The sequence below is a fragment of the Oncorhynchus nerka genome, linkage group LG11 (genome assembly GCF_034236695.1).
Source record: "Oncorhynchus nerka isolate Pitt River linkage group LG11, Oner_Uvic_2.0, whole genome shotgun sequence".
Lineage (NCBI taxonomy): Eukaryota > Metazoa > Chordata > Actinopteri > Salmoniformes > Salmonidae > Oncorhynchus > Oncorhynchus nerka.
Genome location: NC_088406.1, coordinates 54,236,245 through 54,264,043, shown reverse-complemented (window position 1 = coordinate 54,264,043; position 27,799 = coordinate 54,236,245). Strand labels below are relative to the sequence as shown.

General features: G+C 42.3%; 2 protein-coding genes across 2 annotated transcripts in view; one reads left to right on the top strand and one right to left on the bottom strand.

Moving 5' to 3' along the window:
• mindy4b (MINDY family member 4B) overlaps window positions 1-12,352 on the top strand; it is a 33,079-nt gene extending 20,727 nt beyond the window's left edge. Inside the window, exons 11-14 of the mRNA XM_065024132.1 lie at window positions 8,173-8,245; window positions 8,569-8,745; window positions 9,490-9,670; window positions 10,015-12,352. Coding sequence (XP_064880204.1) covers window positions 8,173-8,245; window positions 8,569-8,745; window positions 9,490-9,670; window positions 10,015-10,157 — 574 coding nt within the window. The 3' untranslated portion in view covers window positions 10,158-12,352. The remainder of the gene's footprint in view (window positions 1-8,172; window positions 8,246-8,568; window positions 8,746-9,489; window positions 9,671-10,014) is intronic.
• An 8,574-nt stretch (window positions 12,353-20,926) lies between these two features.
• Window positions 20,927-24,218, bottom strand: tsen34 (TSEN34 tRNA splicing endonuclease subunit). The gene is made up of 4 exons (XM_029673994.2): window positions 23,662-24,218; window positions 23,237-23,375; window positions 22,862-23,146; window positions 20,927-22,664 (listed from the first exon to the last, which is right to left on the bottom strand). Exons 1-4 carry the CDS (start codon window positions 23,956-23,958, stop codon window positions 22,462-22,464), a joined length of 924 nt encoding a protein of 307 aa, XP_029529854.2. The 5' UTR covers window positions 23,959-24,218; the 3' UTR covers window positions 20,927-22,461.
• Between the last annotated feature and the right edge of the window lie 3,581 nt (window positions 24,219-27,799).

The window sequence follows — 27,799 nt, the reverse complement described above, 5'->3', positions numbered from 1 at the left end:
ATCTCTCTGGTAAGAAGGAGGGCGGGGGTGTATGCCTTATGGTGTAATCACAACAACCTCGTTGGCCCTGAAAGAACTTCACTGGACTCTACGTAAACTGGAAACCATACATCCTGAGGCTGCATTTATTGTAGCCGGGGATTTTAACAAAGCTAACCTGAGAACGAGACTTCCTAAATTCTATCAGCATATCGAATGCGCGACACAGGCTGCTAGCATTCTGGATAATTGCTACTCTAACTTCCGCAATGCATACAAAGCCCTCCCCCGCCCTGCCTTTGGCAAATCGGACCATGACTCCATTTTGTTGCTCCCAGCCTATAGACAGAAAATAAAATAGGAAACGCTCAGGTCTGTCCAACTATGGTCTGACCAATCGATACCACGCTTCAGGATTGCTTCGATCACATGGACTGGGATATGTTCCGGACAGCCTCAGACAACAGCATTGATGTATATGCTGACTCGGTGAGCGACGTTATTAGCAAGTCCATTGGAGATGTCGTACCCACTGTGACTATTAAAACATTTTCTAACCAGAAACCGTGGATTACTGGCAGCATGCGAGCAAAACTGAAAGCGCGAACCACCGCTCTCGTGGATTGCTGGCAGCATGCGAGCAAAACTGAAAGCGCGAACCACCGCTCTTAATCATGGCAAGGCGACTGGAAATCTGACCTAATACAAACAATGCAGCTATTCCCCCAATAAAACAAGCAAAGCATCAGTATAGAGACGAAGTAGAGTCGCAATTCAACGGCTCAAATCGCGGACATCGATTAAACAACTTCTTTGATCGCTTTGAGGACAATTCAGTGCCACTGACACGGCCTGCTACCAATGCCTGTGGGCTCTCCTTCTCTGTAGCCAACATGAGTAAAACATTTAAACGTGTTAACCCTCGCAAGACTGCCGGCCCAGACAGCATCCCTAGCCGTGTCTTCAGATCATGCGCAGACCAGCTGGCAGGTGTGTTTACGGACATATTCAATCAATCCCTATCCCAGTCTGCTGTCCACACATGCATCAAGATGGCCACCATTGTTCCTGTTGCCAAGAAAGCTAAGGTAACTGAACTAAATGACTATCGCCCCATAGCACTCACTTCTGTCATCATTAAGTGCTTTGAGATACTAGTCAAGGAGCATATCACCTCCACCTTACCTGATACTCTAGACCCACTCCAATTAGCTTATCACCCCAATAGGTCCACTGACGATGCAATCGCCATCACACTGCACACTGCCCTATCCCATCTGGACAAGAGGAATACCTATGCAAGAATGGTGTTCATTGACCAGAGCTCAGCATTTAATACCATAGTACACTCCAAACTCGTCATTAAGCACGAGACCCTAGGTCTCCATCCCGCCCTGTGCAACTGAGTCCTGGACTTTCTGACGAGCCGCCCCCAGGTGGTGAAGGTAGGAAACAACATCTCCACCCCTCTGATCCTCAACACTGGGGCCTCACAAGGGTGCGATCTCAGCCCTCTCCTGTACTCCCTGTTCACCCATGACCGCATGGCCATGCACTCTTCAAACTCAATCATCAAGTTTGTAGACGACACTACAGTGGTAGGCTTGATTACCAACAACGATGAGTCAGCCTACAGGGAGGAGATGAGGTCCTCGGAGTGTGGTGTCAGGAAAATAACCTCTCACTCAACATCAACAAAACAAAGGAGATGATTGTGGACTTCAGGAAACAGCAGAGGGAGCACCCCCCCATCCACATCGACGGGACAGCAGTGGAGAAGGTGGAAAGTTTTAAGTTCCTCGACATACACATCACGGACAAACTGAAATGGTTCACCCACACAGACAGTGTGGTGAAGAAGGCGCAACAGCAATTTGGCTTGTCACATAAAACACTCTTTTACAGATGCACAATTGAGAGCATCCTGTTGGGCTGTATCACCGCCTGGTAAGGCAACTGCGCCGCCCTCAACCGCAAAGCTTTCCAGAGGATAGTGCGGTCTGCACAACTCATCACCGGGGGAAAACTACCTGCCCTCCAGGACACCTACACCACCTGATGTCACAGGAAGGCCAAAAAGATAATCAAGGATAACAACCACCTGAGCCACTGCCTGTTCACCCTGCTACCATCCAGAAGGCGAGGTCAGTAAAGCTGCGACCGAGAGACTGAAAAACAGCTTCTATCTCAAGGCCATCAGACTGTTAAACAGCCATCACTAACATAGAGAGGCTGCTGTCAACATACAGACTCAATTCTCTGGCCACTTTAATAAATGGACTTAATAAAGGTATCACTAGTCACCTTAAATAATGCCACTTTAGTAATGTTTACATATCCTACATTACTCATCTCATATGTATATACTGTTCTCTACCATCTACTGCATCTTGCCTATGCCGCACGGCCATCACTCACCCATATATTTATATGTACATATTCTCATTCACCCCTTTAGATTTGTGTGTATTAGGTAGTTATTGTAAATGTGTTAGATTACTTGTTAGATAGTACTGCATTGTTGGAACTAGAAGCACAAGCATTTCGCTACACTAGCATTAACATCTGCTAACCATGTGTATGTGACCAATAAAATGTTATTTGATTTAAGATAGAGTAGCTAGTCAGTCTAACTAACTTGATTGATAGCCTGAAATATCTTCTTGGAGGCTGGGAGAATGGGAACCTATCTGGGCTAACTAAAGCCAACTTCATAAAATTGCTAGGTGGCTAGTAGTATTAGAGATAAACAAGAAATGTAGTGTGTGTCTGTGTCTGTGTGTGTATATATATACATACATACATACATACATACATACATACATACATACATACATACATACACGACCGATCAAACGTTTTAGAACACCTACTCATTCCAGGGTTTTTCTTTATTTTTACTATTTTCTAGATTGTAGAATAATAGTGAAGACGTCAAAACTATGAAATAACACATATGGAATCATGTAGTAACCCATTATTGTTTTTTTACAAATCAAATATGTTATCTTTGAGATTCTTCAAAGAATTCATAAAGGATTCTTTGCCTTTATGACAGCTTTGCACACTCTTGGCATTCTCTCAACCAGCTTCATGAGGTAGTTACCTGGAATGCATTTCAATTAACAGGTGTGGCTTCTTAAAAGTTAATTTGTGGAATTTCTTTCCTTCTTAGTGCGTTTGAGCCAATCAGTGTCAGTGTTGTGACAAGGTAGGGGGGTATACAGAAGATATTTGGTAACAGACTAAGAACAGAACAAATAAGCAAAGAGAAACGGCAGTCCATCATTATTTTAGGACATGAAGGTCAGTCAATACGGAATATTTCAAGAACTTTGAAAGTTTCTTCAAGTGCAGCAGCAAAAACCATCAAGTGCTATGATGAAACTGGCTCCCATGAGGACCGCCACAGGAATGGAAGACCCAGAGTTACCTCTGCTGCAGAGGATAAGTTCATTAGAGTTACCAGCCTCAGAAATTGCAGTTCAAATAAATGCTTCACAGAGTTCAAGTAACAGACACATATCAACATCCACTGTTCAGTGGAGACTGTGTGAATCAGGCCTTCATGATCAAATTGCTGCAAAGAAACCACTACTAAAGGACACCAATAAGAAGAAGAGTCTTGGTGGTGCAAGAATCACGAGCAATGGACATTAGATATTTGGACATGGACATTTTTGGTTCCAGTCGCCGTGTCTTCGTGAGACGCGGTGTGGGTGAACGGTTGATCTCTGCATGTGTATTTACCACTGTAAAGCATGGAGGAGGAGGTGTTATGCTGTGGGGGTGCTTTGCTGGTGACACTGTCTATGATTTACAGTGGGGCAAAAAAGTATTTAGTCAGCCACCAATTGTGCAAGTTCTCCGACTTAAAAAGATGAGAGAGGCCTGTAATTTTCATCATAGGTACACTTCAACTATGACAGACAAAATGAGATAAAAAAAATCCAGAAAATCACATTGTAGGATTTTTAATGAATTTATTTGCAAATTATGGTTGAAAATAAGTATCTGGTCAATAACAACAGTTTATCTCAATACTTTGTTATATACCCTTTGTTGGCAATGACAGAGGTCAAATGTTTTCACAAGGTTTTCACACACTGATGCTGGTATTTTGGCCCATTCCTCCATGCAGATCTCCTCTAGAGCAGTGATGTTTTGGGGCTGTTGCTGGGCAACAAGGACTTTCAACTCCCTCCAAAGATTTTCTATGGGGTTGAGATCTGGAGACTGGCTAGGCCCCTCCAGGACCTTGAAATGCTTCTTACGAAGTCACTCCTTCGTTGATCATTGTCATGCTGAAAGACCCAGCCACCTTTCATCTTCAATTCCCTTGCTGATGGAAGGAGGTTTTCACTCAAAATCTCACGATACATGGCCCCATTCATTCTTTCCTTTACACGGATCAGTCGTTCTGGTCCCTTTGCAGAAAAACAGCCCCAAAGCATGATGTTTCCACCCCCATGCTTCACAGTAGGTATGGTGTTCTTTAGATGCAACTCAGCATTCTTTGTCCTCCAAACACGACGAGTTGAGTTTTGACCAAAAAGTTATATTTTGGTTTCATCTGACCATATGACATTCTCCCAATCTTCTTCTGGATCATCCAAATGCTCTCTAGCAAACTTCAGACGGGCCTGGACATGTACTGGCTTAAGCAGGGGGACACATCTGGCACTGCAGGATTTGAGTCCCTGGCGGAGTAGTGTGTTGCTGATGGTAGGCTTTGTTACTTTGGTCCCAGCTCTCTGCAGGTCATTCACTAGGTCCCCCCGTGTGGTTCTGGGATTTTTGCTCACCGTTCTTGTGATCATTTTGACCCCACGGGGTGAGATCTTGCGTGGAGCCCCAGATCGAGGGAGATTATCAGTGGTCTTGTATGTCTTCCATTTCCTAATAATTGCTCCCACAGTTGATTTCTTCAAACCAAGCTGCTTACCTATTGCAGATTCAGTCTTCCCAGCCTGGTGCAGGTCTACAATTTTGTTTCTGGTGTCCTTTGACAGCTCTTTGGTCTTGGCCGTAGTGGAGTTTGGAGTGTGACTGTTTGAGGTTGTGGACAGGTGTATTTTATACTGATAACAAGTTCAAACAGGTGCCATTAATACAGGTAACGAGTGGAGGACAGAGGAGCCTCTTAAAGAAGAAGTTACAGGTCTGTGAGAGCCAGAAATCTTGCTTGTTTGTAGGTGACCAAATACTTATTTTCCACCATAATTTGCAAATAAATTCATTAAAAATCCTACAATATGATTTTCTGGATTTTTCTTCTCTCATTTTGTCTGTCATAGTTGAAGTGTACCTATGATGAAAATTACAGGCCTCTCTAATCTTTTTAAGTGGGAGAACTTGCACAATTGGTGGCTGACTAAATACTTTTTTTGCCCCACTGTATTTAAGGCTGTGATGGCTCTGAATTTGCCAGAACCGTCTCAGTGCTTCTCCTTCCAATAGGGCGCTTCCCCTTTAATTCCCAATTAAATAGCCAGCATCAGCTGCACAAAAAGTGGGGTTGCGATGGAGACGCTAATGAGGATTTGTTCAACTCTCACTTCTAAAGCTTCTTTACTCCGTTTGTTTTGTTATATTTAAAGTGTGCTTTGTAGCTTGTCTCAAGTTTAAACAGGATCGGATCCACTCATTGTTTCCTTTTAACTACACATCTCAGTTGTTCTCCGCTGGTTCTTCATGGCCTTTCTCCTCTGTTGGCGGATTGGGTTGTCTGATCGACCACAATTTTTTTGCATACGGTATTTCATTTGTTTTAGTGTGATGTATACCGTGATAATTTATGCGGTCAGTTGTAGTTGAAAACTTATTGAGATTTGATAAGCGTTATGCTTGTGTGGTAAAATAGTTGATATTTTGATTGTATGATTGAGACTGGGTTTTCACTACTCTTTCATGAACGGACAAACATTGCGTGACTAAGGTCACTTGAGTTCCCTGAACTCCTTTCCCGGGCTGGACTCTTAGGCCCAAGGTACAGAACTTTTCTGGAGGAACCAGAACTCATTATTTGTTATATTATTGTGTGTGTGATCATTTATGTTGCTAATACAACCCATGCAAAAGAATACAGTTGTTTGGAAGTTATTTCCAATGTTTTAAGGGTTTGTTAAAAGTGTATGTCCATCCTGACTTTTTTTTACATGAGTCCTTTGTATTGGTGTAGACTTGATGGACCAGACGAGACTCATTCCCTTCCAAACCAAAAGGAGAAATCAATATTTTCTCTGGTAGGCACAACCTACCTGGCACCCCTATAAACAATAAACTCAAGTCAAAACCGTTACAAGGCACACTTAACCAGCATGGTTACCACAGCATTCTGCAGCGATATGCCAGCCCATATGGTTTGGGTTTAGTGGGACTATAATTTGTTTTTCAACAGGACAATGACCCAACACACCTCCAGGCTGTGTAACAGCTATTTTACCAAGGAGGAGAGTGATGGACTGCTGCATCAGATGACCTGACCTCTACAATCCCCCGACCTCAACCCAAATGAGATAGTTTGGGATGAGTCGGACTGCAGAGTGAAGGAAAAGCAAGTGCTCAGCATATGTGGGAACTCCTTCAAGACTATTGGAAAAGCATTCCAGGTGAAGCTGGTTGAGAAAATGCCAAGAGTGTGCAAAGCTGTTAGCTACCCTTTGCCTTGATATTTGAAGAATCTCAAATATAAAATATATTTTGATTTGTTTAACACTTTTTGGTTAGTACATTATTCCATGTGTGCTATTTCATTATTTTGAAGTCGTCCCTATTATTCCACAATGTAGAAAATTGTAAAAATAAACTCTTGAATGAGTAGGTGTTCTAAAGCTTTTGAGTGTGTGTGTGTGTGTGTGTGTGTGTGTATTTTAACAGGACAAACCTGCACGTGCTCCTGTGCCCATTTTAGGCATGTTGCCTCTGTTTGCACTGATATAGGCCTACTGTAAAATGCATTATGTCTGAGCCATGGACATGCCCAACTTCAATTAGCAAGATTAAATTCACTATTAATAAGACCTAAAAAGACAATCATTCACTAATAAAATGAAACAACTTGTTAAATAGGCTATGTCTAAATACAGTTACAGGCACCATATTGGCTCCCCGTGGGCATATGATATTAAGACAACTTAGTCTATGGCGGGTTTTACGCACATCCATACTTTTCACAGGAGCTGGAAAAATATCCAATATAAAGATAAAGGGGTAATGTACACACCATTATACTGCTCCCAAATAAATATACAGTATGGCTATAGCCTACCATCGGAATTGATATGGCTAGTATGACTTTTCCACATGAAAGGTAAACAGGCAAATATAGCCTACAAGTGGATGCAGCACCACAGCGATCGGAATTCCCACGATTTGACAGTTACTGTAGGTCCGAAAGTGGAAGATGCATTTGTTTTTACAAAATGATAAATGACCAACAATAAGCTGTCTTTTTAAATAACTTGATGTTCCTGAACAGGCTTCTTATAGTGCAGTCACTGACACCTTTCATTAAATGGGTGTCACACATAATGACTCCAAACTTTTCACAGAAGCTGGACAAAAATGAATGTCCAATATAAATAAAAAAGGTAAATGCAAACTGTTTTGCTGCTCGTGATATTTTTATAAACTGTGTGCGCCTCCTCTGGCTAAATCAATGCCTTAACCTTATTGCGTTACCACTAACACCAGCTTTTGGTCGACCTTAAATATCCCTAGTTGTGCTGACTGAAATTGGCATATTGGCGCACATTTTTAAGGTCACACCTCAAATATTTCCATGTTTCTTAAGTATAGAGTTAAGAATCCTTTTTTTTTTCCTTAAGGTTTTGTGAGTCTGGGCCCTGATGTTACGGTTAAATTGCCGAGCCTGGTGTAAGGGTTGAAAAATGTTAGTGTGCCAGTTTTTACATGACGAAATTGCAAACTAACGTGCGTTTGACACTTGCGACTCCTTAGCGACAGCCACAATGCACCAACCATTTAATGATAGGTGCACTGTGGTTTGTGAATAATTCAGGAAATGTAAAGACGGTTAATGCAGTATGTTCTATGTAAGAAAATACTTTGTGGTGTTACACACCATCCTGACAACAATATAATTGAATAATCTGGACATTTTCTATTCATCTCATTTTTGGAGAGAAAAGATTAACTCACTAACTAAATCAAGGCATCTTTTTTTGGAAGGTTGAGGGAGGATCTTGACTGTACCACCTCCCACTTGCTTCATTTGAGCCTTGGCAACTTTGTTTGTCGTCAGGTAAGTGTGAGGAGTGTTTCTTTGTGGGCCATACGCTTGCTTTGTGGGCTTCATGCACAAACAGCACCTTGCTTTATCAACAGTTGCTGTAGCAGCAATGCCTTGCTTTACCAACAGTTGATAGCAGCAGGCAGCACAGCAGTTTAAAAGAGCCTGCTTTATGCCTTCCCTCAAGATAGACCTCCTGGCATAAATGTGTTATTGTGCAAAAACAGATTCCATTATATCATTATATACAGTAAATAGCTATTGCTTTGTATTGGAATATGGCTGAGCCATCACACAAGCATCATGCGTCTACTGTTTCTCTATGTATTCACCAGGCACTGATGAATCTTCTGCTAACTGGCCGAGCCAGTCCCAATGTATTCAATGGAACTCTGCAGTGTGGTGACGACGGCAGCCCTCTGGAGAAGCCTCTACACGGGGTCCTGGCTCGCAGCGCTGTAGGCTACCTGCACTGGAGCCGCGAGCTGCTGGAACGTACAAAGCTGCCCATGGTACAGTAACAGTGCCTTTCTGTCTTTTTGTAACTGCTGCTAATCTCAGCACCCAGAACTGAATCTCGTGCGCACTCGCCAGCTAATTATTAATTTTGTCATGAGACAATAACCTGCTGCTGACCCTGCATCTACTGCATCTACAGCTCTACAGTCTATCTGTTCGTCTGTCTGCCTGCCTGCCTGTCAATATTTGATCTGTTGATCAGCATCACTCTTCCAAAGTTATCATGGTGGTCCCACAGGCACTAAACTCTCCATACTTTCTCAGCCCGTCCTTTGATCTTTCATTAGTCATTTAAGGGCTGAGGCTGAGCTACTAGAAATGACTCAATAGATCTCCTTGATCAGTGTTTCTCTATCCCTGGTCCATGGCCCGGCACCGGTCCTTAGGATGTTGCTAATCGGAACCCCAGATGCTTAGTTAACACTGATTTTGTCAGTTCTTCAGTGTTCATTTTGATCTGCAGTTCTCCAAAGAGGCAGGATCATAGCATGTTGGTCCCTTGTATCAAAAAAGGATGAGATGCACTGCTCTGGGCCGATATCCATAAAGCGTCGCAAAGCAGGAGTGCTGATCGAGGATCAAGTTTGCCTTTTAGACCAAGTCTCCCCAATTTTAACAAAGCTTAAGACTACATAGACATGGGGGACCTGATCCTAGATTAGCACTCCTACTCTGAGACGCTTTGTAAATATTGGGTCCAGGTGTAGATCTCATCTGTGTCCTATGGCGCCCTCTAGGTTGGAAGCATGCTGAAAACACCAAAGTTGCCCATTTGGGTGTGCAGTATCAATGGCACCTACAGCGTCCTCTTCAGTCCCAACCGCTCCCTGCTCTCTGACTGGAAGATGGAGCACCTGTTCCACATGTACTTCTACAATGGCCAGCCATCGCAACAAAGCACAGCCCTGCTGACCATTGGTAGGATGGACTACATGCACCTGTATCTCTGACTATCATTTGATATATTCACATACATTTACCCCTCAGTCTCAATATTGAGTATAATATAATGTATCATGTGCATTTTATTGCATCTTAATAATCTATAGGTCTAATTGATTACACTTTTGCTTATCAAAGCTAAATGATGGCTTGACTGTCATCTCACAAGTAACAATGGGCATAGGGCCCAGAATTATTCCCTGCTTACACTTATTCAACCCTCTCAGATCTACACAAGTGCCAAAAGGTTAGGGGCTAGGGGTTGATTTGGGATTCAGCACTCATGTCTTTACTGTTAATTAACACCTCTCTTGTTCCAGACACTCACTCCCACCACTGGGAGGTAGGGATCAAGGACACCCAGGGAGACCCAGAGAAGAGGTTTCCCTCTGTAGAGATGGCCATTAGGACCAAATGGGAGGGAGCTGCCATCGACTGGAACGGAACCATGCCTTTTTTCTGACCAGGGAGGATACTTGATGATCGTAATGTTCTGGATTCCTAATAATTTTTGTTACGCATCCGTTTGTCTGGTTTGAAGGCGCCCTTATGCTACCAACCACAAAAAGTGTGTTTGCAACTTTTACAGCTTAGGCCGGGATTCAATCCCATCATGCTTTGCGGAAATGCACCATTTAATGGCTTTATTCCTGCGTTCACAGTAAACACCGCATATACAGTATGTCAGCTCAATCGGAAATGACCTTTAAATGGAGCATTATCGATAAAACGCGATCGGATCCCGGTCAAAGAAAGATAAGAGGTCAATGTAAAGAATTTCTTACTGTGTAATATTTGTCAGGCATTCTATTGTACTTTTTTATAAGATGTTCTGTAAAATAGGCCTATACTTTAATGTTGTTGAGCCATCATAGGATACCCACGTTATTCAAAAAACAATACCTGCAGAATTACATTTATTGACAGTTTGAGAAGCTGTTTAATTGAGTGAGTATATTTACATGTCTTTTCAATACAGCATAACTATTTCTAGTATTTGTGGCGCAGCCTACATTTGTCAGTTTTGGCTGTATTTTCTTGGTGTCATCGTTAGCCTAATATTTTGATAAGAAAACTTGGGTTCGTAGGCTTATTTGAAAATTTTGATTTAAAAAAAATAGATATATGCCTATTATAGCCCCAAACCTTTTGCAGGCATATATGAAATTTGGTTTTGCGGTCATTGTAATCTATGGGGATTTTACAGTGCCTTCGGAAAGTATTCAAACCCCTTGACCTTTTCCATAATTTGTTACGTTACAGGCTTACCCTAAAATTGAGTGTTTTTTTCCTCATCTACACACAATACCCCATAATGACAAAGAAAAAAACGTTTTATTTTTTTATTTTTGCAAATAAAAATAAAATAAAGAACTGAAATATACATTTACATAAGTATTCAGACCCTTTACTCAGTACTTTGTTGAAGCACCTTTGGCAGCGATTACAGCCTTGAAGCTTCTTGGGTATGATGCTACAAGCTTGGCAAACCTGTATTCGCAGAGTTTCTCCCATTGTTCTCTGTCTCTGTTCTCAAGCTCTGTCAGGTTGGATGGGGAGTGTTTCTGCACAGCTATTTTCAGATCAAGTCCAGGCTCTGGCTGGGCCACTCAAGGACATGCTTCACCACCATGCTTCACCGTAGAGATGGTGCCAGGTTTCCTCCCATCTCCACAGAGGAACTCTAGATCTCTGTAAGAGTGACCATTGGGTTCTTGTTCACCTCCTTGAACAAGACCCTTCTCCCCAATTGTCCAGTTTGGCCGGGTGGCCATCTCTAGAAAGAGTCTTGGTGGTTCCTAACTTATTCCATTTAAAAATGGAGGCCACTGTGTTCTTGGGGACCTTCAATGCTGCATCATTTTTTTGGTACCCTTCCCCAGATCTGTGCCTCTACACAATCCTGTCTCGGAGCTCTACGAACGATTCTTTCGACCTGATGTGACATGCACTGTCAACTGTGGGACCTTTTTATAGACAGTTGTGTCTATAAAAATGGTCTAATCAATTTAATTTACCTATTTTTTATTTTTTTTTCTCTTCTATTTAACATTTATTTAACTGTGTACTCCAATCAAGTTGTAGAAACATCTCAAGGACGATCAATTTCAAGTCTCATAGCAAAGGGTTTAATATTTGTAATACATTTGGTAAAATGTCTAAAAACCTGTTTTCACTTTGTCATTATGTGGTATATTGTCTGTAGATTGATGAGGATTTTTTTTTTAAATCAATTTTAGAATAATGTGTAATGTAACAAAAGTTGGAGAAAGTCAAGGGGTCTGAATACTTTCCGAAGGCACTGTATGTTAAAGTTATATTTTAAAAAATGAGATGTGGTTGTAGGGTATACTGTATGTGTACTATGTTCCCCTTATCCAGTCTTGTCAGACAGTGAATCTGACCATATTTGCAATGTTGTTACTCTGTATGACAATAGGTCTATAACCAGGCAACAAAATATTGAAACAAAATTATCCCTTACTTTGCAATTTTACATTACATTTCATTACACAAACACAATAAGGCATAAGTGTTGTTTTCATTAGCTATGAATCAATCAATAAACAAGTAAACAAGATGACATTTTATGGCGGAGGGTAGCCTTGAGGTTAGAGAGGCGGACCAGTAACCTTAGGTTGCCGGTTAGAATACCAGGGATGACTAGAGAGATCTGGCGTGATGTGAGCTGCCTATCTACTATATAAAACAAACAGGACATTAAGGTTTTGCCACAAATGTTCTTTAAACTTACTGTTGGGGCAATCTTACAATTACCACCTGGAGTAGAACTGAACTGAACTCGTCCTATAGAGTCTCTACACCACATTTGGTACTGTATTCATATGCTACTGTATCCATAGGCTGCTGTAACTGGAGGGGGCAGGAGTAGTGTAGTTTATGGGCAGGGGCTGGACACACAAACTATAGGCCTACATTCTTGTGTAATCCTCGCGCCGTGGGTTATGTTTACACAGGCAGCCTAATTCAGATCTTTTTTGTCCGCTAATTGGTCTTTTGACCAATCAAATCAGATTTTTTGACACCAGATGTTTTTCAGGTTTGATCTAACTGGTCAAAAGAGCAATTAGTAATTGGGAATTAAATGTGTCCACCATAATCATGAGAGAGATGACGATATTGACGAAATTAGACGCTATTGCAAAATAATTTTGTCCTTGGTGATTTTAATAAGGAATCGTGCAGCTGAGTAGGTGATATCAGTAGTCTCCTGACTGTTGAAATTTTACATCTTAGATATTCATGGCTGTCAGCCAAATCAGTAGCAAATTTGGGAGTTCCGATCTTTTACCAACGATGAGTGGCCCGTCCATTATAGTACCCGGTGCCAAGATCTGCATCAAAGAGCATCTCTCGCCCTCACCGGCCACCCAGACCTTCCTGACGATACAACCAAATGGCAACCTCGGCTGGCCTCATCCTGATGAGGAGGATGAACAGAATGAATGCTCAATGCATTTGTGTTTTGCATTTGTTCTTCTATTAGTATTTTGAGGTACAGTGGAATTGCAACAATAACAGCAATGAATGATTCCTGATAGTGATAATAGTGTGATCAACAAGTGTTGACCCCAGAGGGGCATACTACAAAGCAGGATTAATGACTCAACCAGCAAACTTGCCTAAATATTCTGAAATAGTGAGCTTGAAATTGACATGGTCTAATTGACTCATCAACCAAAGACACATAAGTCTAGCTTTCTTATTGAACCCGAAAATAAATGGTTATTTCTGGTGGTTTACCAAAGATGGTTGGCTAACTCATTGATCCTGTTTTGTCTTATACCCCTCGGGTCTACTCTGCACTCCACTAGAGTGTATTAGCCCACTGAGCTAAAGCCTGAAGGCATTAACTTGGGGAGACGAAACAAGTCTTCAGGGAAATTTAAATTGTCACACAAGTGTGGTTCTCAACCATTCCTGGTTATAATGGAATACCGTGAGCTTAATAAGTGGGCTCCCGAGTGGTGCAGCGGTCTAAGGCACTGCATCTCAGTGCTAGAGGCATCACTACAGACCCTGGTTTGTTTCCAGGCTGTTTCACAACCGACTGTGATTGGGAGTCCCATAGGGCGGTGCACAATTGGTCCAGCGTCATCTGGGTTAGGGTTTGGCCGGGAAAGGCCGTCATTGTAAATAAGAATTTGTTCTTAACTGACTTGCCCAGTTAAATAAATAAAAATGAAAGGTGAAAGGTATAAACACTGTAAACATCAGTAGACTGTCCAACTGGCCTAACCTATGGTTACAGTAGCCTACTGTTCTGTGTGCTGTGCAAGATGAAAAGGAGATAGTTACGATGATGGCATGACAAATTAAATCCACCAAATTAGAGACCAAATTCTATCTATTCTGCTTTGCAACTGGAGTTAATGTTGGTTGTATTGTACCAGAACATTGAGCTTTGTCCAACAGCTGAAAAAACTAGCACTGTAAAAGTGTGATTTCTTTGCTGTTGATCCATTTTATTTCTTGACACAGGACCTTCTAATCAGCAGGTTTGCATGTGCGAGAGTTTTGTCTTGCGTGGTGATAAATGTGTTAATATTGATCAACGGAGGGTCAGAGGCAAATTGGTTCATAGAACAATAAGAGTTCCAAACCTCTCTGCCAATAACAGCCAGTTTTCAGTTTTCCCTCCCCTCTCAGACCACTCCCAGACAGTCTTGCTTTTTTCAATTTGAATGGAAAACTGTTACAGTTTATTACATTAAGATACTCAAGAAAGCGAAGGTAACCGACCTAAATTACTTTCGCCCCATATGACTCACTTCTGTCATCATGAAGTGCTTTGAGAGGCTAGTTAAGGAGTCACCTCCACCTTTCCCGACACCCTAGACCCACTTCAATTTGCATACCGCTCCAATAGATCCACGGACAATGCAATCGCCATCGAGCTGTACACTGCCCTATCCCACCTGGACAAGAGGAATACCTATGTAAGAATGCCTTTTCATTGACTACAGCTCAGCCTTCAACACCATAGTACCCTTCAAGCTCATCATTAAGTTCGGGGCCCTGGGTCTGAACCCCGCCCTGTGCAACTAGGTCCTGGACTTCGGGCCGCCTTCATGTGGTGAAGGTAGGCAACAACACCTACACTACGCTCATCCCACAAGGGAGCTTACTCAGCCCCCTCCTGCACTCCCTGTTCACCCATGACTGCGTGGCCCCGCACGTCTCCAACTCAATCATCAAGTTTGCAGACGACACAACAGTGGTAGGCCTGATTACCAACAATGAGACAGCCTACAGTGAGGAGATGAGGGCCCTGGCAGAGTGGTGCCAGGAAAATAATCTTTCCCTCAACAAAACAAAGGAGCAGATCGTTGACTTTAAGAGGGAGCACGCCCCCATCCACATCGACGGGGCCACAGTGGAGAAGGTGAAAAGCATCAACTTTCGTTCTGTACACATCACTGACAATCTGAAATGGTCCAACCACACAGACAGTGTGGTGAAGAAGGTGCAACAGTGCCTCTTCAACCTCAGGAGGCTGAAGAAATTTGGATTGGCCCCTAAGACACTCACAAACTTTTTATGATTATTTATTTGAATTGAGCGCCCTCCAGTTTCACCGGAAGTTGTCCCGCTGGCGGGGCACCTATCCTAGAGGGGTTTTAAGGGCTTGTAAGTAAGCATTTCACTGTAAGGTCTACACCTGTTGTATTCGGCGCATGTGACAAATAACATTTGATTTTGATATCCGTAAGGAGACAGTCACTTTGTGCGGGACACCTAGCCCTAAGAAGTTTTTAACCCAAAATAGGTTTACTCCAATTGCGGCATTATTTTTAAAATGGCATATGGACAAACAAATGGACACATCTTGATTTTAGAATATTGTTTTTACCAAGTAATCCATAACTAAAACATACACCGTTACACAGAAATGTTCAGAGAAATGTCAAGTTATTAAATTGACAGATTCTTGGCTAATTTAAGACAAAAACGTCAACTGTTACTTTATTTGGCACTTACTATAGTAATGTATTTATTTAACTTACTAAACATCTTGAGTTCAGAAATTTCATCCTGGGGGAATCTGGGCTTGTTTCCATCATGTCCGAGGCATTTCTAGGTCAGTTTCACACATAATTGCCAAGTAGAAAGGCAGGTCTGCTCTTCACGCGCTGAATGATACACTCTATGATGGCTTCCAGTGTATTGGGGAGAGATCTGAAAATAAATCTAGGACTGCTTTGTGGCATTTCATTAAGGCTCTATCTATGTTATACTGATCGCACTAGATATTTTTGTCAAATCAAATTTTATTGGTCACATACACATATTCAGCACATGTTATTGCGGGTGTAGCGAAATGCTTGTTTTCCTAGCTCCAATAGTGAAGTAATATCTAACAATTCACAACAATACACACAAATCTTAAAGTAAAAGAATGGAGTTAAGAAATATATACAGTTGAAGTCGGACCTACACCTTAGCCAAATACATTTAAACTCAAGAATGGGAAATGTCAGAATAATAGTAGAGAGAATGATTTATTTCAGATTTTATTTCTTTCATCACATTCCCAGTGGGTCAGAAGTTTACATACACTCAATTAGTATTTGGTAGCATTGCCTTTAAATTGTTCAACTTGGGTCAAACATTTTGGGTAGCCTTCCACAAGCTTCCCACAATAAGTTGGGTGAATTTTGGCCCATTCCTCCTGACAGAGCTGGTGTAACTGAGTCAGGTTTGTTGGCCTCCTTGCTCGCACACGCTTTTTCAGTTCTGCCAACAAATTCTCTATAGGATTGAGGCCAGGGCTTTGTGATGGTCACTCCAATACCTTGACTTTGTTCTTAAGCCATTTTGCCACAACTTTGGAAGTATGCTTGGGGACATTGTCCATTTGGAAGACCCATTTGCAACCAAGCTTTAACTTCCTGACTGATGTCTTGAGATGTTGCTTCAATATATGCACATAATTTTCGTCCCTCATGATGCCATCTATTTTGTGAAGTGCACCAGTCCCTCCTGCAGCAAAGCACCCCCAAAACATGATGCTGCCACCCCAGTACTTCACGGTTGGGATGGTGTTCTTCGCCTTGCAAGCCTCCCCCATTTTCCTCCAAACATAAAGATGGTCATTGTGGCCGAACAGTTCTATTTTTCTTTCATCAGACCAGAGGGCATTTCTCCAAAAAGTATGATCTTTGTCCCCATGTGCAGTTGCAAACCGTAGTCTTTGCACACTCTTTGAATTCTCTCAACCAACTTCATGAGGTAGTTACCTGGAATGCATTTCAATTAACAAGTGTGCCTTCTTAAAAGTTAATTTGTGGAATTTCTTTCCTTCTTAATGCGTTTGAGCCAATCAGTTGTGTTGTGACAAGGTAGGGGTGGTATACAGACGAAAGTCCTATTTAGTAAAAGACCAAGTCCCATATTATGTCAAGAACAGCTCAAACAAGCAAAGAGAAACGACAGTCCATCATTACTTTAAGACATGAAGGCAAGTCAATACGGAACATTTCAAGAACTTTGAAAGTTTCTAAAAGGGCAGTTGCAAAACCATCAAGCGCGATGATGAAACTGGCTCTCATGAGGACTGCCACAAGAATGGAAGACCCAGAGTTGCCTCTGCTGCAGAGGATACGTTCTTTAAAGTTACCAGCCTCAGAAATTGCAACCCAAAAACATGCTTCACAGAGTTCAAGTAACAGACACATCTCAACATCAACTGTTCAGTGGAGGCTGTGTGAATCAGGCCTCCGTGGTCGAATTGCTGCAAAGAAACCACTACTAAAGGACACCAATATGAAGAAGAGACTTGCTTGGGCCAAGAAACACGAGCAATGGACATTAGACCGGTGGACATTTGTCCTTTCGTCTGGAGTCCATATTTGAGATTTTTGGTTCCAACCGCTGTGTCTTTGTGAGACGCAGTGTGGGTGAACGGATGATCTCTACATGTATATTTCCCACTGTAAAGCATGGAGGAGGAGATGGTATGGTGTGGGGGTGCTTTGCTGGTGACACTGTCTGTGATTTATTTAGAATTCAAGGCACACTTAACCAGCATGGCTACCACAGAATTCTGCAGCCATCCCATCTGGTTTGGGCTTCGTGGAACTATCATTTGTTGTTCAACAGCAAAATGACCCAACACAGGCGGTGTAAGGGCTATTTTACAAAGAAGGAGTGATGCATCAGATGACCCCTCCACGATCCCCCGACCTCAACCAAATTGAGATGGTTTGGGATGAGTCGGACCGCAGAGTGAAGGAAAAGCAGTCAACAAGTGCTCAGCATATGTGGGAACTCTTTCAAGACTGTTGGAAAAGCATTCCAGTTGAAGCTTGCTGAGAGAATGCCAAGAGTGTGCAAAGCTGTCATCAAGGCAAAGGGTGGCTATTTGAATAATCTCAAATATAAAATACATTTAGATTTATTTTAAACACTTTTTTGATTAGTACATGATTCCATATGTGTTATTTCATAGTTTTTCTTTACTATTACTATTATTCTACAATGTAGAAAATTGTATAAATAAAGAAAAACCCTTGAATGAGTAGGTGTTCTAAAACTTTTGATCGTGCTTCTACACCTGCATTGCTTGCTGTTTGGGGTTTTAGGCTGGGTTTCTGTACAGCACTTTGAGATATCAGCTGATGTACGAAGGGCTATATAAATAAATTTGATTTGATTTGATTTAGTGTAGGACTCTTTTTTTACTGTGGATATAGACCTGTTTCCTCCAGCATCTTCACAGGGTTCTTTGCTTTTGTTCTGGGATTGATTTGCACTTTTTGCAACAAAGTACATTCATCTCTAGAAGACAGAACGCGTCTCCTACCTGAGCGGTATGATAGCTGCGTGGTCTCATGGTGTTTATATTTGCATACTATTATTTGCACAGATTAACGTGGTACCTTCAGATGTTTGGAAAATGCTCCCAAGGATTAACCAGACTTGTGGAGGTCTACAATTTATTTTCTGAGGTCTTGGCTGATTTCCCCATTATGTCAAGCAAAGAGGCACTGAGTTTGAAGGTAGGCCTTGAAATACATCCACGGGTACAGCTCCAATTGACTCAAATGATGTCAATTAGCCTATCAGCAGCTTCTAAAGCCATGACATAATTTTCTGGAATTTTCCAAGCTGTTTAAAGGCACATTCAACGTAGTGGATGTAAACTTCTGACCCACTGGAATTGTGATACAGTGAAATAATCTGTATGTAAACAATTGTTGGGAAAATTACTTGTGTCATCCACAAAGTAGATGTCCTAACCGACATGCCAAAACTATAGTTTGTTATCAAGAAATTGGTGAAGTGGTTGAAAAATTAGTTTTAATGACTCCAATCTTAGTGTATGTAAACTTCCGACTTCAACTGTATATAGTTGAACTACAGTGCCACCAGAAAGTATTTACACCCCTTGACTTTTTCAACATTTTATTACGTAACTGCCTGAATTTAATGTAGATTAAATTGGCATTTTGTTTTACTGGACAAACACACAACACCCCATAATGTCACAGTGGAATTATGTTTTTAGAAATGTTTACAAATGAATTAGAAATGAAAAGCTCAAATGTCTTGAGTCAACAAGTATTCAATCCCTTTGTCATGGAAAGCCTAAATAAAGTCACACACATTCATGTGTGCAATAATAGTGTTTAACATGATTTTTGAATGACTACCCCATCTCTGTACCCCACCCATACAATTATCTATAAGGTCCCTCAGTCAAGCAGTGAATTTCAAGCACAGATTCAACCACGAAGACCAGGGAGGTTTTCCAATGCCTCTCAAAGAATATCCCTTTGAGCATGGTGAAATTATTAATTACACTTTGAATGGTGTATGAATAGTGTATCAATACACCCAGTCACGACAAGGATGTTTTATTTATTTTTATTTTATTTCACCTTTATTTAACAAGGTAGGCTAGTTGAGAACAAGTTCTCATTTGCAACTGCGACCTGGCCAAGATAAAGCATAGCAGTGTGAACAGACAACAACACAGAGTTACACATGGAGTAAACAATTAACAAGTCAATAACACAGTATAATTTTTTTTTTGCAGATTAACACTGGAGTGATAAATGATCAGATGGTCATGTACAGGTAGAGATATTGGTGTGCAAAAGAGCAGAAAAGTAAATAAATATAAACAGTATGGGGAAGAGGTAGGTAAAATTGGGTGAGCTATTTACCGATAGACTATGTACAGCTGCAGCGATCGGTTAGCTGCTCAGATAGCAGATGTTTGAAGTTTGTGAGGGAGATAAAAGTCTCCAACTTCAGCGATTTTTGCAATTCGATACAGGCATCCTTCCTAACTCAGTTGCCAGAGAGGAAGGAAACCACTCAGGGATTTCACCAGGAGACCAACAATTAGAGCAGTGGTCACCAACCCAAGGCATTCCTAGTCGATCACCAAACATTTCTATTGAAAATCCAACGGTAAAAGCTTGTGCTCCTTTTTTTCTTATTTTTTGTGTTGTGCTGTTGGTAGGTGCACTTTCTTTATTATTGCATATTAAAACATACAATCTACTTGCAGTGAAGCCGCTCAAAATTTACATTACATTCAGTCATCTAACAAACTCCCATCCAGAGCAACCCACAGAAGTAACCAGGGTCAACGCCCTGCTCAAGGGCACGTCGACAGATCTCCCACAAGGTCAAAAACGGGAACCTGATAGTGAACTATCAGCCACCGGCCCAAGTCCTCAACTGCCAGGCCACCAGCCCTCCAAGATCCCCCCACAGTTCTCCGGGAGCTGCCCCTCAACCATCCAAGAATCCCCCAACAGTCCACCCCCCAATTTTTTTAAAAACATAATAAAATAATTCCACTCCCCACCCCCAAGACCTACGCAGCCCCATCTCCAAATTCACCAACAACCAACAAAATGAACAAAAGAGAAAAGACAAAGGAAAACAACAATGCAAACAACAAAAGACATCAAGAACAACAAAAATCATGGTAGGTGCACTTGATTCAGAATCCCTGTGCACCGTGTAGGCATTTTGGACTATTTCATTATAGAACTCTACCCAACAGACCAGGAGATCTGTGGCTAAATCAAGTGTATCTACTGCTGGTCAATCAGATAGCTCAAATCACTGTGCTTACAGATTTTACGACCCCGGCCACAGCAAAGTTTGATACTAGCCTACGTGAGGTTTTATCACTTTTAAAACCATGACCAGAGACAGACTGTCAAATAATACAGGAAAGAGCTGCTGTTTGTATGACTGAGTTTAAGTTTTTATTAAGCACTGTCAAAAGTTTTTATTCTTTTACAAAAGAAGCTTCTCACTACTTCCTCCCATGCTGCAGCTGCAGTGAATGAGTAGGCAAGTGTATCGATTGAACAAAAATATAAACACAACATGTAAAGAGCTGAAATAAAAGATCCCAGAAATGTTCCATACGCACAAATGGTTCTCTCAAATTTTGGCAAGAAATGTGTTTTACATCCCTCTTAGCGAGCATTTCTCCAGTTTTTCCGAAGCGTGCAGTTGGCATTCTGACTGCAGGGATGTCCACCAGAGCTGTTGCCAGATAGTTTAATGTTCATTTCTCTACCATAAGCCACCTCCAACGCTGTTTTGAAGAATTTTGAATTACATCCAACCCGGCCTCAAAACCCCAGACCATGTGTAACCACGCCAACACAGGACCTCCACATCTGGATTCTTCACCTGCGGGATCGTCTGAGACCAGCCACCCAGACAGCTGATGAAACTGAGGAGTATTTGTGTCTGTAATAAAGCCCTTTTGTGGGGGAAAACGTATTCTGATTGGCTGGGCCTATCTCCTAAGTGGGTGGACCTATGCCCTCCCAGACCCACCCGTGGCTGTGCCCCTGCCCAGTCATGTGAAATTCATAGAATATGGCCTAATGAATTGATTTCAATTGACTGATGTCCTTGTATGAATTGTAACTCAGTAAAATCGTTGAAATTACTTTTCTTCAGAAAAGGTTGGCGTTAAGAGTTTAATGCCTGATAGCAGAAAACTGAGGATGGATAAACAACGTTGTAGTTACTCCATAATACTAACAAGTTATGTAAACTGGTGGTAACTCTCTGATGTCAGGTCTTTCTGAACACATATCGGCACTCAAACAATGTTCACACAAAAGTGAAGTGTCTTCAATTATATTTTCAACAATTGTCACAATACACACACACTTCAAAGTAAATATTTTTCCAAGGAAACGCCCACCCCACTCAAGCCAAGCCATGACCGTTGGCTGTATTATCGACATTTCATCTTTGATAAAAACCAAGCTACCTTACCAAAATCATACACTCTTATTCACAAACTCCTACTGTACTGCTGTAAATTGTGGTACAATAATTAGTAGCCTCCCCATTGGACTGGAGAGCAACGCACCAGGGGTGTATTCATTAGTAGACACTAGCTAAATGTTTTGCAACGAAAACAAGTTTCTTATTGGACAAATTCAGATAAATTCCACCCCGTTTGCTTCCTAGCGAATACACCCCTGCTGTCTGTAACCGTTCCACCTCCTGTTCAGTGGCTGAAATTACAAATGAACCCTAAACTCTACACCCTTGGCACTCCTGTTGTGTTGAATGAATTTGAAAGATATAAGCATTATGACAACTTCCGGCTAGGTGAAAAATATCGCCATATATAGTGTCCCACTGTGGTGCTGCCTACAACATTCCACTACACTGTAGTGATGTGTAGCCTCTGGCTAGATGAGAGATGTTGCCATCGTGCTTCCACATAGTCTCCAACTGTGATCCTACACCATTCCACTCCACTTTAGTGATGTGTACACCACCTCCTCCCCGTCATCTTCCTGGCTTCCCCCTGACGAACACAGGAGGACAGTCTTCTTCACATTGGACCCTAGCCTGGCAATGGCCAGAACGTCACACAGGGGCATCGATTCGTCCATGGAGATGCACACGACAATGAAATAGGCGTGGAAACGGAGGGGGTCACCTGAGAGAAAGGGGATACAGAAGAGAGGAACAGAAAGACTGACATGACCGTAGGTTCTCTTTTGTAGAGAATGATAGGCTACCCAAGTCTGTAAGATAGGACAAAAAAAAGACACTTTGAAACTACTGGAATCATGCACTCAGCTGAGTTCAATCAAATGTAACCATAAATCAATGTGATTGAAGTACGGAGCTCACCTGGGTACACCAGGTAGTCTCCCCCAAACTTCCCGGCCGAGGTGAGGTAAAAGCCCTGGCGTCTCAGGTCCCTGAACACTCGGAACCGGGTCTCGGACCTCTCATCCCGTGGTATGGGCCAGTCTGCGGCCAGGAAACGGCGCACCTCAGGACAGTGAGAGAGTCCTGCTCGGGCTGTGCACAGTTGTACCGCCATGGCCGTGCGAGGGAATGAGAAGCCGCGGGACAGAGCTTCGAGACGGTCTCTCACCGCACCGTCCGAATCCTCCTGGCTTCCAGGATTCTCTAAGAGAAAACATAGTGCTGTCAGAGCCAGGACACTTGATTCACTTGTCTCGTGCAAATGCCTGTATGTGAGTGGTGATGTCTCCTCACCGTTATGTTTCTCAGTCATAACTCTCATTAATGTTGCCTTCCTGTCCTCCAAGGCCAAGGCACCCTGTTCCTGAAAGCTGTTCTCCAGTTCTGCATGATAGTGCTCCACTTGCTCTGGATTCACCTCGGGATCCTCATTCTGTAAGGATCAATTGACCAAACTGAGTGTCTAGGGCTTGAGGGGGAAACACCGGATTAGGGCTTGAACCCACAACCCAGTTATATGGCAAGACACTACCCCCTGTGCCATAAATGTATTTTATACTATGCTCACTAAGTGGCTAAATCGGTCTTTTACAATCCCAACCACCAATTGCTTTATTTATACAGTACAAATCGTAATGCCAAAGTATTTGCAGCCAAATAGTTATTATAGCATCACCACTACACTTGAAAGTACTGAACAAGTGATACAAAGTATTTACTGTCGAGTCAGGAATAACTGCAGCTCTCCCCATGTCCGCCAGCAGTCGCCCCTCCTCCGGCAGCAGCTCGAGGGGTCTCCCCAGCCGGGTGTTCTGCCTAGGTTGTCGGGCCAGAGACCCCACCAGGGTCCCTATGATTCCCAGTTCACGGACCGATTTCAAATCGTCCGCACGCCACATCAGAGGCGTAGGCCCACAGAAGTTTATTCCGATGACCTGACGGCTGTTCGCCATGCTTTCTTTACTCGCGTCCACTCTGGACACAGTTTTCGTTATCTTTTGCTCCGGCGAATCCATCTGACTGTAGCATACCCAAACGTATGATACTTTTGAGGTCGATTTTGAATTAAATGTTCACGCACTTAATGTGGTGTCCACATGAGTTATCATGATGCGTATTGGCTGAAAAGCACAATAATTGAATGATTCCTTGGGTTTAAGAAGCTATTTGCAACAGTAATATCGAGAGAAACGACACGACAATCTCTTAAATATTGAGCGTACCTTACGTGCAGTTCCAGTGCGGGTGAGCTCTGGTACTTCCTTGTGTGTGGGAACAACTTCTTATTCGATGAGGTTTAACGGCGGTTGGCATCCAATATGTTGCATTACCGCCACCTACTAGACTGGAGTACAACTCTCTTATAACTTTGCTTGTAAAATAAATAAATACCCTACCATCTAACACTACACTCACATTTTTTTATTCACCAAATAAATACTCCACTATTTACATCTATTTAGACCTACCTCATGCCAACAACCTGATAGGATAGGACATCACCACTTATCCCACCCTGTAACTCTTCTGATGTAAAGATCTACTAGTCACACCACTCCTCTCAGGATCCCTCCCTCTGTTCTACATTTACATTTAAGTCATTTAGCAGACGCTCTTATCCAGAGCGACTTACAAATTGGTACAGATCTACTAGTCACACCACTCCTCTCAGGATCCCTCCCTCTGTTCTGGTACAGATCTACTAGTCACACCACTCCTCTCAGGATCCCTCCCTCTGTTCTGGTACAGATCTACTAGTCACACCACTCCTCTCAGGATCCCTCCCTCTGTTCTGGTACAGATCTACTAGTCACACCACTCCTCTCAGGATCCCTTCCTCTGTTCTGGTACAGATCTACTAGTCACACCACTCCTCTCAGGATCCCTCCCTCTGTTCTGGTACAGATCTACTAGTCACACCACTCCTCTCAGGATCCCTCCCTCTGTTCTGGTACAGATCTACTAGTCACACCACTCCTCTCAGGATCCCTCCACCTTGACCCATCTTCCTCTACTTTCTTCACTCAAAATAACAGACAATGTCTCTTCTGTTTCACCACTATCGCCACCCTGTCTGCGTCGCACAATAAACAATGAGCATCACAACACCAGGAATCATCCCCTTCAGTTGGTCAACTTTAACATTTACTGCTACCCATGTAATCATGGCGCCCATTGAGAGCGAAACAATTCTCATTTCTTGCCCCCAATTGTTTAACGCCGAGCACCTTCTCCCTCTGATCAGTAGAAACACAAACTATCACAAGACCTCTTCTGGTTACAATACCCAACTCTGTTTTTACCCACCCTGAAACCACAAATGGATCAGTCGAAAGGCAAGGGTCCCACTTTTTCCCAAAACCTCACTCCTACTGTCACAGACTCATCTCTATCCTGATCCTCGGTGCAAGCCTCGGGCTCCGAGAACTTCGCCACACCTGCCCCCTCCGATACCTCGCCCTCATTCACTTCCATTTCTCCTCCGGTCTTCTGCTCCCTCTGCTTACACTTTCTACCATTCTTCTGCCATTTTTAACCGACCATCTCCTTCTCTCCCTCTCGTAGACCTCCTCTGCCTCTCTTTTTCCCTCCATTCATCCTCCGTATTCCAAATACACATCTCCTTATGATAATACTGCACTTCTCCTGATATACACTGCTCAAAAAGCAGAATCTCACTACTACACCCATTCACTCAATTCTCCATAATAACATGAATTCCTCCAATAGTAGGTCACTCCTATTAGATTTACCAGATGATAAACTATTCAATACAGACAGGGAATCTGAGCATCCTATAATTCTAACAGGTTGTACGTCCTCCACCCACTAGAGGGCAACTATCATCACCAACAGTTCAACTGAGTATACTGACATCAAATTCAGGAACGTCAACACCTGCTCCTGTGCGCCATCTATCTGGGTCCTTGAATCCATCTGTGAAAAGTGGAAAAATGCATTAAAAACTTCTACCATTGTAATTATCAACCAGTTTCCATATATCACTGACCTCTGACCAATCTTTCCTTTTCTCTGCCAAGGTTAGATCAACAATAGGATCTGGGAGTGACCATGGAGAAACATCCCCTATCACCACAGAAGGGCCAACCTCCAACTCCCTCAAACCACTCTCATCAGCAAGCTTTCCAACTGTCCAACCAAAATCACTACCTTGTCTACTAGTATATTCCCAACAGTCATCTAGAACAGTAGCAGTGAGATGACCAACCTCACAGCCTTTCAGCCTAACCTAATAATGACAATTTTTTACGTCGTATATCCAAAGGCATCTCACCTGCCTCCATTAGTAATGCATCATACAGATGTTGATTTAAATGCACCAATACATATCCTTAAAGCTGTATACTGGATTCTGTCCAGCCTCTGAAGCCTAGTCTTCACCTCTGTTCCATAAACTATACACCTGTAATCAATTGTCGTCCTGATCAGAGCTCTATAAATATCCATCAACGATTGTCTGTCAGCACCCCATTCATAACCTGAGACCGAGCGCATAAGATTCACCACCTTCTTATCACTTTGTTTCAACATTTATGACATGATCTTTCCATGTATATCCCTCATTGAACCACAGACACAACTATTTGTACTCAGAAACCCTCCCCATAAGCTGTCCATACAGAAACAACTGTATATTATCAGCAACTTCCTACTTTCGAAAGACTTTGCCAATGACAATTTAAATCCCTAGTCAATCGACCATCTTTCAACATCCACTATAGCTTGTTGAATAGATTTGGTCACGAGAGACATTCCTTCGCCTCTTCCAAATAGCTCCATCATCAGCATATAGGGAAGTCCCAATACCCCTACCTACATTTGAAAACACATTGTTAATCATAATGTTGAACACAATCGGACTGAAAGCACTGCCTTGACGAATGCCATTGTCAACTCCATAGGCATCCGATAAAATGGATCCTATTTTAATTCAAAAAGAGTGATTAAATAGGAAGGCCAAAACCCAGTTATATAATCTCCCACCAATAGCAAGTATTTCCATCTTAATCAGTAGGCCTTCTCTCCACAGAGTTGTATGCCTTTTCAATAAAAAAAAAACAGCCATTACATCTTTCATGACCAGGGTTTTTTCATCTTCACTGCTTACCTTTACTTATGCATCCAAAGTAGATGTACCTTCATGGAATCCACTTCGACATTGACTCAATAAACCTTTATGTTCCAGAAAATATGACAATCTGTTGACTATCATCTTTTCACAAGTTTACACAAGTTAAAGGTCAGTGCTATTACCAGACTTTACAAAAGGTAATATGAAATCTAATTTTGTCACATGCGCCGAATACAACAGTGAAACGCTTACTTACAAGCCTTTAACCAACAATGCAGATTTAAGAAAAAAGTTCAAATGTAAAGAAATGAGAAAATAGAAAAATATCAAATAATTAAAGAACAACAAAAAAATAACAGTAACGAGGCTATATACTGGGGGTACCGGTACAGAGTCAATGTGCGGGGGCACAGGTTAGTCGAGGTAATTAAGGTAATATGTAGGTAGAGTTAAAGTGACTATGCATAGACTATAAACAGAGAGTAGCAACAGCATAAAAATGTGTGCGTGTGGATTCAATGTAAATAGTCCAGGTAGCCATTTGGTTAGCGGTTTAGAAGTCTTATGGCTTGGGGGTAGAAGCTGTTAAGAAGCCTTTTGGTCGCAGACTTGGCGCTCCGGTACCGCTTTCTGCCATGCGGTAGCAGGGAGAACAGTCTGTGACTGGCTAGGGTGGCTGGAGTCTTTGACCATTTCTAGGGCCTTCCTTTGACACCGCCTGGTATAAAGGTCATGGATGGCAGGAATCTTGGCCCCAGTGATGT

What these genes read in the sequence shown, in the direction of transcription:
- tsen34 (XM_029673994.2), bottom strand. Translation starts at nt 23,958, where the DNA reads ATGGATTCGCCGGAGCAAAAGATAACGAAAACTGTGTCCAGAGTGGAC. An exon ending in CAGTTATTCCTGACTCGACA is followed by an intron (nt 23,376 to 23,661) that starts GTAAATACTTTG and finishes TGATCCTTACAG; the next exon opens with AATGAGGATCCCGAGGTGAA. An exon ending in AGACTACCTGGTGTACCCAG is followed by an intron (nt 22,665 to 22,861) that starts GTGAGCTCCGTA and finishes CCTTTCTCTCAG; the next exon opens with GTGACCCCCTCCGTTTCCAC.